The sequence below is a fragment of the Sceloporus undulatus genome, chromosome 1, assembly GCF_019175285.1.
Source record: "Sceloporus undulatus isolate JIND9_A2432 ecotype Alabama chromosome 1, SceUnd_v1.1, whole genome shotgun sequence".
Taxonomy (NCBI): Eukaryota; Metazoa; Chordata; class Lepidosauria; order Squamata; family Phrynosomatidae; genus Sceloporus; species Sceloporus undulatus.
In genome coordinates this window covers 351,790,453-351,803,707 of record NC_056522.1, presented here as the reverse complement: position 1 = coordinate 351,803,707, position 13,255 = coordinate 351,790,453, and the positions used below count along the sequence as shown (strand labels likewise).

Below are 13,255 nucleotides of genomic sequence, written 5' to 3'. Positions count from 1 at the left end.
GGATGCACTTCCATGGTGTGCGTCCATTAGCATCATCACTTCAATTTCTGGATCAGTTGAAATTTCAGGAGTGTCTTTAAGTATCATTTTATGTACAACACGCTGCGACAGTCCATTCTATGCATATGTAAACCAGAGCTTGTATTACAGGGACTTTTGGTCAGACCATCTAAGGAATAAATCAGCCTATACTAGACACTACCAGGCATGACTGCCACTAGACATCCAAATACTCAGCTGGAAACAGAAATATATTTGTATATGAGGTAGCACCCCCCCCCCCAAAAAAAACACCTTAAAACATATTCTAATATAGCATTTGGGAATTAATAATAGAAAAGTATAGCCCAAACTGAAGAATAACTGTGTTGCTATATTGTAGCTAATTATGGAAGGTGCATTTTGAGGTCATTTAGAGTGGTCCGTCACTTTTCTAGGACTTCCATTCCTTTGTAAAGCTCCTCACAGGTCTCAAGTAATCTGGGAATGTACTTGGTCCAGGTAGTATTCCGTTTGAGATCCTGACTGGATCTCAGATTGGATTGAAGGGTCCCATTGCAGCCTGACCTTTTTCAGTGATTGACAACTTGTAGAATATTCTTTTCCAATAGATTAAGGTTGTTGTTATTATTATTATTTGTAAAAAGAGTTACAACTGGATCCTAATAGTAACTATCCTTGAAGCCTGCTCTCTGTTCTTGGAAAATAAATGTTTTTGATCTAACAATTAAGTGAAAAGACTGCTTTGATTATTCTAATATTATTAGCTAGGAACAGACTGGCTTTAAAGAAATGTCTACCTTAGCCTGACTGGTTCTATATTGCTGAAATCAATCCTGTGGTGGGAGAAGACCAGGAAATAAATAAATAAAAGCTACCAACCATGTATCACTTTTACTGACTTTACAGCAGCATTCGGTCCTATTTTTCAAAACAACAACAAACAACAAACAACAAAAAACCTGAAGGCAATTAAATTAATTTAAAACTAATTTTATTGTAAGCTGCCCAGTGATCTTATATAAATCAAAGGAAAACAAATTTATCAGCACACTGTGAGTTCAAATGTAAATTTTCATTCTATAATGAAGGAGCAATTCTAATAAGCTTATTGTATACATACTGCAGTTACGGACAGCTTCTACACCTGTGACTCCACAGGCCCAAAAGACAGGAACATCTCCAGGATGAGCCTGTACTGCATCACCATAGTCTGGACTGGAAAGATCTTTGATCCCTAACAAACCTGTAACTCAAAAATAATAAAATTACACTAATACTGCAGCAGTAGCAATGAAAAAACAATAGTATTGGCTTAGTATTGCAAAATGGCTAAGGTACAGCTGCTTAGATTCATGTGATAAAAAGGGAAGGGGCAAGAAAACAGAAGATGTAGCGGACTGTTTTTGGTGTAATACATAAATACGAGGATAGTGCCAGGTACATTTTAGCTAATATGTAATAAAATAATGTGAAATGAAAAAGGTAAGCATGATGAAAAGGTTTACTGTATATATTTGTATAAACAGGGCTTTGGGGCTGAAATCTGATACCTGATTAACAGGTAGAAAGCCCCTCTAAATGCAGTAGGGCTTATTTCATAGGCATGTATAGAATTGCTCTATTACCTGCTATTTCCTCTTTCTGGCTATTTTTCATCTTAAGAATTTTAGCAGCAGTACCTCAAGGAGAAAGAGACTTTTGCTCTTTCTTATGTCTTTTAATAATGATTTCTACACTTTTAATAATTACTATGACATACAGCAACCCCCCCCTTTTTTTTTTTGCTTCTGTGAAGCACCCAGTTTTGAATGTTGACTTGAAAATGTCCACTGCAACTTGAGTGACAAACAGAACAGTTAAAACTTTGAAATGTCTGTCACTGTGTTACTATATGTTATGGGAGGCCTCTAGAAAGACCCCTTCTTTGGAATTTAGACTTTTCAGATCAAAACTGGGCACTGCCACTTATATGATAATTTTAAAAAATCAGCCAGATTTTGAGGTGCCTGTCACAATTTTCTAATGAATTATGATTGCTCTACTTTTCTCTTTCTGGTGACCCTTTTCCCACTATTGTAATTTTGATTTGTACTCAGCACTGCAACTTGAACAACCAAAAATATTCTGTCAAATTTTGAGGCATCGAGCATGTTGTCCTGATGAATTCTGACTCCTGCAATCAAATATGTCAACATTTTAAAATTATTGATTAATGAAATATAGAAAACTACACTGACCAGGGTTACCAATGTGAACTGGTGCTCCATGTGACTTTTTCATTGGATGGGTGGTTTGCACAACGACTTTCAATTTGTCTTGAGGAATAGGTCTCATGGTTACGACTAGATTGCAGCGAAAGTTTTCAGTATCATAGCAAGGAACAGTAGTCTGGAAGATTTTTCAACATTTATCAAGTCATTAAGACCTATTTAAAAGTATTTTCATTTTGAAATCTTGGATTCATCTGAAAACTGCAGTGGATAATACATTCAATAATAATTGTTGAAAATTGCCCTGAGCATTAGGGTATATCAGGGAAAAGAGCACTAAAGGAATTGCACTTAGTAGGTTTTCTACTTCTGTCCACTGACTAAAGCTAAACAGATGGAAAGCATTTGGCATTAGATATATGTGAGTGACTGAGGTACCAAGTATGGGGTGGTTTGAACTAACAGATTTCTCTGACTCAAAATGGCAAAATTTTCTGCAGAGACAAAACAGTGGCCACAAAATACCTACTGATCTTTTAAGTGCTGTGACAGTGGAATGTTTGACAGAACCCAGAACAATGGATGCAAGCTACAGGAAAAGAGATTCCACCTCAACATTAGGAGGAACTTCCTGACAGTAAGGGCTGTTCAACAAAGGAACGCTCTTCCTCGGAGGGTGATAGAGTCTCCTTCCTTGGAGGTCTTTAAACAGAGGCTGGATGGCCATCTGTTGGGGGATGCTTTGATTTGGATGTCCTGCATGGCAGGGGGTTGGACTGGATGGCCCTAGTGGTCTCTTCCAACTCTACGAGTCTATGATTCTATGACATCCAAAGTAGTGTAAGGGGAATGAGACTGTAGTAAACAAGGCTTCCTCACTGCCAATACCAAACTTCCCCACTGCCAATACCAAACAAGAGGGCGTTTTCTGCTGTCGCCCCCAAACTCTGGAACGACCTGCCGGATGAGATCCGTCAGTTGACATCATTAGACAGCTTTAAAAAAGCTGTCAAGACGGATCTCTTCTGGCAGGCCTTTCCAGATTAACCATCCCGGCCTGGGCTCCCTGATCCCCTCTTTCCTCTCGTGGCCCCATCTTTAGTGATGGTTGAGGATCTCCAGAGGGACACCAGGGTTTTTAGTTTGTTTTAATTATGTTTTATGTTTTGATATTGTGTTTTTAATCTGTCATATTTTTTAATACGTTCATAAGGAGGGGAGGGATTATAATGTTTTTAATTTTATATTTTACTCTGTTATATTTACTGTTGTCAACCGCCCGGATTGGTTCACCACAGAGCGGTATACAAATAAATTAATTTTATACAAATAAATATTATTATTAAAAATATTATTATTAAACTTCTACTAGCAAACCCTCTACTTCTAAAAATGACATCAGTGATGTTCTTTTCTTGGCTGCTGGACCTGAAGGACTTTGCCTCTGCTATTCTGAAGGCCCCTCATAAACCACTTCTCTGTCTAGTGCTGATAAAAGTGTTCTTAATAGAGGACTTGACAAACAACTCAGGGACATAGTTTTTTGTGGGTTTTTCGGGCTATGTGGCCATGTTCTAGCAGAGTTTCTTTGTGACGTTTCGCCAGCATCTGTGGCTGGCATCTCAGGGACACACACAGTTATAGTATTTTCAGTTACAATGTGAGAAGACTCTTCTCTGACTACAAGTCATAGTGGCCATCATTTGAATTATGATTTGGAGGAACTCATTGCTGACAGCAGAATGAGAATGCAGTCAGAACAACAATAACTCCTTATGAGTAGCAGATGCTATGCTTGTTCATAATAAGAAATTTTCTGAAGATTTCTTCTCTTGTTCTTTGCATTTCAGTATCTGCAGCATTTCTGCAATGAAGCATTACAGATAAAGGGGTGAAGCAGACTGGCAGCTTGGAGCTGCCTTGGACCACTCCAGCCCCAGTTGGCCACCACTCAGCGTGGGAGTGCGGCAACCAGACAACCGGCTCTGAAAGCAGGTTGCTGCCACGGTTCCAAATGGGCTGCTGGCAAAGAGTGGATTTCCCCCACTCTTTCTGCCGATGGCTTCGGACTGCCTCAGAGCAGCTTCTGGCCACTCCAGGGGCATGCATCATTTGCACACCCCACCCCCAGTGTGGCTGAAAGGCACTCTTTTTGGCCCACCTTTTTCAGATCAAAGATAAGACAGAGATTGAATTAATGAAAGAAAGAAAACATAAGTTCAAGTTTCAAGACAGTGCTACCTAGCTGATCTTACTGAAAGTCTTAGCAGATTTTATACCATTGATCATCATATAACTGGATGTGCTCTGTAGGATGGGAGCAGAAGACACTGTGTTAATAATGGTTTTGCTTTTATCTATAGGGCTAGTTCCAGATAATGGTGCTGGGGGATTCCTGTTCAGCCCATGGCTATTATGTTCTGGGATACCATAGGTTTTCATGCTTTCATCATGCTATTTAATATTTATATGAATCTGCTGGGTTGTTTGGAGTTGTCATGTTGGGTGCCATCACAGTATGCTGATGATACTCAAGTCTCCTTCTGCTTGTAGTCAGAGCCATAGAATAATCTGAAGAATATCTCACCATGATGCAACTCAACATGTCCTATATCTGACCTAGTCACACAATCATACAATCAGAGAGTTGGAAGGGGGCTCCTGACCTATTGAGTCCAAACCCCAGCTCAATGCAGGACCTCCAGCTAAAGCATCTCCAGCAAGTAGCTGTCCAGCCTCTTCTTGAAGATATCCAAAGGAGATCCCACCACCTCTCTAAGCAATTACTGACAGTGCTGAACTGCTTCTATTGTCAAAAAGTTCCTTCTAACGTTCAATCGAAATCTACTTTCCTGTAATTGCATATCATTAGACCTGGCCCTAACCTGTGGGACAGCAGAGAACAGGCCTACTTCTTGTCTGTGACAGTCTTTGCAGTATTGTCTTCAGCAAGCTAAACACATCCATCTTCTTCATCCTTCCCTTATGTTTTTTTATCCACACTTATCCTCAATGCCCTTCTCTGAAATTTCTCCAACTTGTCTATATCCTCCTTAAAATGAGGTGCCCAGAACTGAATGCAGTACATCAGATGATGCCTGACAAGCACAGAATATAGTGGAATATAGTCACTAGGGCTGTGCAGATATTAGACCAGTGACTGAATGCTATAATGGATGAGGGTCAATAAACTTAAAGTAAATCCTGATAAGACGGGAGCTCCACGAACTGGCGATTCCCAGGTTCAGGAGTGGGCTAAGCAATGCATTCTGGATGGGGCTGCACTCAACATGAAGGACTGGGTCACCTTGGGAGTGCTCCTAGTTCCATTTCTGTTACTGGAGGCCTGAGTGAACTCTGTGGCTCAGAGTGCTTGTGTCAGTTTTGACTGATACATCCTAGTGACAATAGTTCATGCACTGGTAATTTACAGATTAGATTACTATAATGTGCTGTTCTTGAATATAATTCAGAAGTTGTAACTACTGCTGCAGTGTGATCGTTGGCCGGAGCACAATACTGGTGTTAAGCCAATTGCACTCACTACCAAATTGCTTCCAATCTAAATTTGACGTGCTGGTGATGACATTCAATGCCCTAAATGGCTTGGAAGTTCAATTCTTAAATGTGTACCTCTCCTCGTATGGAACTGTGGAGAGGCCCTCTTCTTGAATCACATGGCCCTTGCAGACCCTTCCAACTAGAAGATTCTATGATTCTATGAAAACAGGTACCCCAAAGAGCACTATAAAGTCATTTTCCAGTTATGAACAGGAAATGCATCACAATATTTTATTAAAGATCCCCATTTGTTAATTAGCACATCTAAGAGTGGATGCTGTCAAATCTAAGGTGGTGGTACTGCCAATTTTCTTTTATATAATCCTACCTATCATGTAAGTATAAAATACAGTATCATCCTTATCTCTTACCTTGTACATGCTTACATTACATTTTTGTTCTACATTTCTTATGGGAATGCCAACTTCTTGGAGTGCCTTTTCAAATGTGAAACTGCAGCCTAGATAGAAAGTCACCATGTCTTTAAGCTGTTTTGAATATTCTTTCAGGCTTGTTAGAATTTCCATACATTCTCCATTCTCATATTTTCTGTACTGCAGACAGTCAGTTCTGCAAAACATTGCCATCAGCAGTTCTCTGAAAGTAACTTTATGAATGATCAAACAGCTATGATATTATAACTACTTACCTGCAACTTAATTTTTATATGTATCAGACTACATTGCCAGTCAATAAAGGTTCAATTTCTGAACATCACCTTATGTGCAAAACCACGGCACTCTAAGATGTGTAATTTTATGCGTACCAACTCCCTGCACTGAAATTTTAGGATTGTGTGCACCAATGCTACTCCAAGTGGTGGTTTGCGGACCAGTGTCTATCTATAAGCTATCCACTGCTCGTCTATGAAGAACTTCCAAGAAAGAAGGAAATAGCTGTAGTCATTGGTCACAAATACATACCAGTCTCTGGTACGTTAGGGTGGAAAATGTTAGTCACCCATATCAGATCGCTTGAGAAACACTGGTATATACCATGTAGATCCAGAGATCTACAAACACCTAAGCACTATCAGAGCTGGCAATTCTGTTTGTATGTATTCACAACTTCCCTAAGTGATAAGAAATTCCAGGTGCAACACTACTGGCTTCATTTCCTTAATTTTCTAAGTCTTTAGTCTTTCTAAATCTATACAACAGTGGCCTTGTAGGGGTGTGTGGGCCGCATCAGGTGACACCCTAAGGGAGGGTGACATCACTGCTCAAACATCTGCCTTTTGGCAGAAACGGGCTGTGGCATCCATCTGTGGCTCTTTAAAATGCTGAAGACATGGTGGGGTGAAGCTCAGTGGGAAGAGAAAGGAGAGGCTCTGAGGCTTTTTTTAAATTAAAATTTCAAAATGTTTAATTTAAAAAAAAAACACATTTTACCCAATTTTAACTTTAACCGCATAAAACTATGTGTATGTAAACACATTTATTCTGTACACATGATGTTTCAATTTAAAGGTATAATTTTAATTTTGCTAGTTGTTTATGTTACAATTATTACCATTTCATTCAGTGATACATGGGAATTATGACTTATGTGTAACATTAGTACAAAAAAGATTACAATGGTGTGGTATGAAAGGAAGTCAAGGGTGTGTGTGACACCTTGTGTTATCGTACTGGGTGAGGCCAACTCTAAAGACACAACTGCTTTACAATATTTGCTTTATGTACAAACATGGAAAAGAACATGTAGAAGCAAAAACACTACTGCATGCCAAGAGATCACACATTACAACAGATTTCTTAGAAACAGCACATTACAAACTGCTTCACCTTCAGCCAGGTCACAGGACTCTGCTTTTGTTTATTCAAAACTGACTATTGCTCAGATCCCATCAGAATTTGCTGCTGTCGCAGATTTAGTCCTGTAGATGTATCTCCCATTGAAAGAATCACTGACATAGCCAAAGAAATACCCAAATTGTTTATTAAATCCTCTAATCAGGTATCATATAAAAGCAAAAGCAAGATGAAACGTCTATTCACAATCAAAATCCTGTGAACACACAGTTCTATAATGGGGGATTTAGGTAGGTCCATGGGTCCACAAAAATGCATAATTTTATGAATCAAAGCAATAAAGATTCTGCTAGCCTTGATGTATCTTAAGCTTTAAAATAATAAATAATCTAGTGACACCTTGAAGTGTAGCATCTTTATAAAGGCATAATCTAGGACAATGCTGATTGGTACATCGGTAAGCGGTATAAAAAGGTACTTGCTATTGCTACTTGCTGGTTTCATAAGAAGCACGAAATGTTATCCTCAATTTTGAATTACACATGCATGTGTATGTGTGTGAGAGAGATTGTAAATAGGTCAAAATGAACTGAAACAGAAATTACAGACTATGATTATTTATCTTTAACAGTGACCATTCATAAAACCACTGTTGGATAGTAATGCAAACCTAAATGCAGTGGTGAGCTGCATGAGACATGTAGCATGACACAAAATCTTTGTTCTTGTTTGAATAACTGAATCTTATTCCACAATAAATGTGTTAGCCTTAAAGTGAATCAGCATGGTGTAGTGGTTTGAGTGATGGATTAGGACCCCGAGAGATCAAGGTTTGAATCCACACTTGGTCAAGAGTAACCTTGGGCAAATCACTCTCTGCCAGTTACAAAAGGCAGAGGCAAACCCCTCTGGACAAGTCTTGCAGAGAGAACCCCATGATAGGTTCACCATGGCTTAAAGGCACATGATAAGTCCTAAGATATAATGTGATTCTGCTATGTTTGCTTATATATTAATACAACTATTTATTTATTTATTCATTCATTCATTTGGTTTATATCCTGCCGTTCTCTGACAAGCAGAACTAAATGTGGTTTATAAAATGAAAATATACAAATAAAAACAGAAAAAATATTCCTTTAGAACCCAATTAAATTATAATAAGAAACCATAACATAAAATAATTTAAAGGCAGATCAACAAAATGTTATAACATCCACATCATAAAAGCACCTTCCTCCTCAGCCAGTCAATTGTCAAAAGCCCATCAGAATAAGAACACATTTTTCTGATGTTAGAATGACATGAAAAGGGCTAGCCCAGTCTCTCTCGGAATAATGTTTCATAGATTTTGAGCAGCCACCAAGAAGGCCCTAACACCACCTTTCTTCAAATTCTTGAGGTTTTGTAAAGTAAGTAATTCTAGGAGTCACAATGCCAGATTTACCTTTCTTTAAATGAGAGAGCACCAGATATTCAATTTTCTAAACTGGATGTGATTTCCAAAAACTAAAGAAATGTGAAATGAGCTCATATAATACTATAATTTACTTATCAAAGTAACTTGATGCTCAGACCCTGAAATGCTAAGAAGATACTTTCTGGTAAGCATCAATATTCATATTAGGTCTATACTAGACAGCATATATCCACATACCTAATATCAGAATCACTGCTCAGAGATGGGCATTTCCATTCACCAGGATTACTTCTGTACAGCAGTGGAAGTGGACCGTCATTTGCTTGGCAAAATTTTTCAAAGTCATCCGCAAGAGATTTTTGTAAAATTATAATATTTGCCTGTTTAAAACCTGTTAGAATTAAAAAAAAAGTTCAACATTCATTCCATCTATATATATGTCCCTCCAAAAAGTATTTATTTGTCATTAAAATGAACAAAGCAAGGAATGAAAGACTTTTTCCCCTTTTTTGGCACCATCACTTTCTCTCCCAAATATTTTCTTTTCTCAAATATTTCTATGTATGGTCTACTTTCATAATGTTATGTTCATTATAAACCTATTTCTAGAGAAATATGGAATTGTCTGTTCTTTATATTTTCAGATGAATTGAATTATTTTGCAGTTTTTTCTTTGTTACAGCAAACATTTTGCCACAATCAGATTTGGGTCAATGAGTTTGTTTTGATGAGGCAAGAACAGGTAACATAGATTCTAAACACAGATTGCAACAGATGCAGCACATCTAATTATGCTTGTTAGTTACTCACAACATTTTATAACATTTATCCACCTAGGCTTCAATGTGGCTTGCAAAAATACAGAAATCAGTTTAAATACCAAAACAAGACAACATCAGAATAGACCTAACATAATATTAAAAAGCAGCCTAAAATGGGGAGAGGGGAGCCAAAACAAAAACAGCACAAGAAAATCAGTATAAAATTAGCCTTTACAAACACAAGAAGAAAAATGGTTAATTCAAAACATCTAAAGCACAGAAAGATTGAGATGCAATAAGCACTCTGCCAGATCTTTGCCAAGGTATTTACATCATGGGGGGATGGGGAGAGGAAGGGGTGTTCCTTTCTCCCCACATCCTCCTTTTCTGTATAATAGTAGGGGGCAAGAGGGATTCCTAGTCATAGTTCTGCTCACTCAAGTGTAAAGATGTGCTCAGGTGCATACCACCTGTGCTTATATTTCTTAACATGTTGGAGATAGATGAGAGTTTATTTTCTCTCCCCTTTTCTTTTTTGCTGTTCATTTTATATAACAATCGGGATATACAGCAGCTGATGCTTACTCTTCCTGTCATAGGAAATTTTCAAATGGGGTGGGGGGGAGCCAGGAGTAAAAGCATACTCCTGGCAAAGCGCGCAATGTGCTTCAGATTTTCCGGACAATATTGCGCGCTGATTTCCAGGGATTCTTCCGGGAGAACCAGGAATGTTCCAACAACAAACCTTCATGGTACATCCTCGTGAATGGTTTGTTGCTGGAGTATTCCTGGTTCTTCCCAGGAGAAATCCTGGATTAGCACAATGTGTCTGAAAACCTTTAGTGCAATCGCACAACTTTGCTGGGAGTATGCCTTTTACTCCCAGTCCCCCCCCCTCCCCCGTATGAAAATCTCATTAGCACATGTGCACACAGTTACGGTAAGATTGGCTAGACTAAGACTTTCCCAGCTCAAGCTTTATTGCATTGTTACTACTCCAACAGCTGATGCCACCCGATTCTGTGTTTCTCCAGCCTTCTTTCACCAATCAGCTTTCCAATGCTAATGTGATTTAAAAAATCCTCCCAGTTAAACAGAAGACAAGATGGAAAGGAAGCACAGGCTAGGCAGATGTAAAAAAGACTCTGTAAAATGGAGTTTCTTTGTTAGAGGCTGTGTTAAACTGAGGTCTGTTTGTATATGGGATAAAGTGATCTTTCTCAAAAAGTTCAGTACGGCACCCTGGGCCGGAAATGGACTGCAGATGATACAATTATCCCATAAATCAGCAGCTCTGATGGGACTTTGGGAATGGAATTGATGTAGATGCCAAAAGCCAATTTAGCATATTATTCTGAATTGTAAGTGCTATTCTATGCACATTTATTAAGCAGTAAATCCTACTATTGAAATAATCTAGCATTTACTTTTGAGAGAAAGCATGCAAAGGCGATTCCACAACCTGTGCTCTGTGGAGGCCCTTAGGGCTCCATGTGCACTTCCCAGGTGCTTTGCAACTGCTCCTGGAAAATGAAGAATAAAAATTGAATGAAATTAAGAATAAGAAACAAAACGTAGAATCAAAATAAGAAAATAAGACATAGGGTAGGCTCTTAGGGACTCCGCCATAGAAACTGATTCTAAAAGGGCTCTGCGAGTCAAAAAGGTTGGGACCCCTGATTACACAATATTTTTTTAATGTACAATAAATGGTAGGCCAGAGGAGTTTATTCAGTACTAATGGTGCTGAATATGACACATCTTGGAAGGCTCTTTTTAAGATGCTGTTTGTATTTGGCAAGCAGCAGGGTTTCCAGGCTTTTGAGGATTTTAATTGGGACAAAGAAGGCAAAAAGACAACAACAACAAAAACCCTTTAAATAGCCGCAACTTGTAGTTTGCTATATTAGCCACTGAGTAAATTTTTTTTATGTATTTTTGTAAACACCCACTGGCCATAAACAGTGATGCCTGTGTTGTAGCATAACCAAAAGAATAAGGCTTTGGTGATGAAAAATATGTGCGCTTGGAATAGGGTATTAAATTCTGAGGTTGCATCTTAAACAGAAAGCAATTTAAAACAACCAGTAAGAATCAAAACAAAATAAAAAACTGACAGGTAGTAGTAAGCAAAAATACCCTAGGTAAATTAGACATTTTTGATCTGCCATTAAAAAAATTACTGTGTTCAGGCTGGTCTATTGTACTTGGGAGGGCATTAAAAAACATGAATATACAAAAAGGAGGCTTCTCTCTAGCACAGGGGTTGGCAACCCCCGGCCCGCGGGCCGCATCCGCTGACGCCGCGCCTCTGGGCCTCTGCAGGCTCCTCCCAGGGCCCGCATGGCCCACAGACATCTCCTTCTGAGGCCCCCTAGAGGCTGGGAAGGGCCGGCGGAGCGCCCCGCGCCCTCAGAAACCGGAAAGAGCCAGCGAGACGCTCTGCGGGGTGTCCCCTCCTCCTTCCCAGCCTCTGAGGCCTCGAGGCCCCTCAGAAGCCAGGAAAGGAGCCAGCGGTATGCCCGCGCTGGTGTCCTCTGCTCCTTCCCGCCCTTGAGGGCCTCGAGGCCCCTCAGAAGCCAGGAAGGAGCTTGGGTGTTCTCTGTGCAAAATCCCTTCTCAGCACCTTGTGCCTTCTGGGTTGAGACAGTGCATGCTTTCTGCTTTATTTGAATTGCATTTTAGTAGTTTCCATTCTTGTAACTTATTTTATTATTATTATTATTATTATATTATTATTATTATTATTAACTTGCCCTTGGTGTTCTTTGTACAAAACTCCCTCTCAGCACCTTGTGCCTTCTGGGTTGAGACAGTGCCTGCTTTCTGCCTTTTTTGAGATTGCATTTAGAGTTTCCATGCTTGTAAATTATTATTATTATTATTATATTATTATTTTACTTTATTGCCCTTGGTGTTCTCTGTGCAAAATCCTTCTAGCACCTTGTGCCTTTCCGGTTTGAGGACAGTGTGCATGCTTTCTTCCTTTTTTTTGAATTGCTTTGTAGTGTTCCATGCTTGGAATTACTATTATTATTCATTATTATTATCATCATCCTCATCACTCTGGGGGCGGGCATGCGGCCCTGCCCCTGGAGGATGGAAGCTCCACCCCAGCCCGCGCCCCCGCCCCCAGAGGGTGGAAGCTCCAACCCCCCAGCTTCGGCCCCCCAGTTGTCTGAGGGACAGCAACTGGCCTGGGCTCAAAAGTTTTGCCTACCCTGCTCTAGCATTCTATATTATACATCTCCTTCACAGATGGGGCTATGAAAAAGACTGTTTGGTAACCTAATGCAATATGGTTTACAGAAGGAAGCACACCTTATCAGTGCCAGAGATTTATGAATAGGCAGGTAAGTTCTAGGGGATATATCACGGGGCTTTCGGGATTATGGAGCTCAGATCTGGGGTGGCTGCGGGTCCACAATGTGAATCCATTATAACATGAATGTATATCAGATAGCATCCTTTTATTGGCACTCCTTCGTGGCGCTTCCGCAGTGATTCCAACGTGACCCTCATTTTGGTAAAACGGGGGGGAAAAGG

At 39.5% G+C, this 13,255-nt stretch overlaps 1 protein-coding gene across 6 annotated transcripts in view; it reads right to left on the bottom strand.

Moving 5' to 3' along the window:
- Positions 1-11,234, bottom strand: part of DGLUCY (D-glutamate cyclase) — a 34,164-nt gene extending 22,930 nt beyond the window's left edge. For 5 of the 6 annotated variants that reach the window (XR_006100605.1, XR_006100606.1, XM_042438722.1 and 2 more), the window contains exons 1-5: positions 11,172-11,234; positions 9,186-9,339; positions 6,146-6,344; positions 2,241-2,391; positions 1,124-1,246 (exon numbers count right to left, since the gene is read on the bottom strand). Coding sequence is in view for 4 of the 6 variants with exons in the window: in XM_042438722.1 (XP_042294656.1) it covers positions 1,124-1,246; positions 2,241-2,391; positions 6,146-6,301 (430 nt within the window). In the remaining 2 variants the exon portion in view is untranslated. The remainder of the gene's footprint in view (positions 1-1,123; positions 1,247-2,240; positions 2,392-6,145; positions 6,345-9,185; positions 9,340-11,171) is intronic. The other variant, XM_042438731.1, reaches the window with a different exon arrangement.
- Between the last annotated feature and the right edge of the window lie 2,021 nt (positions 11,235-13,255).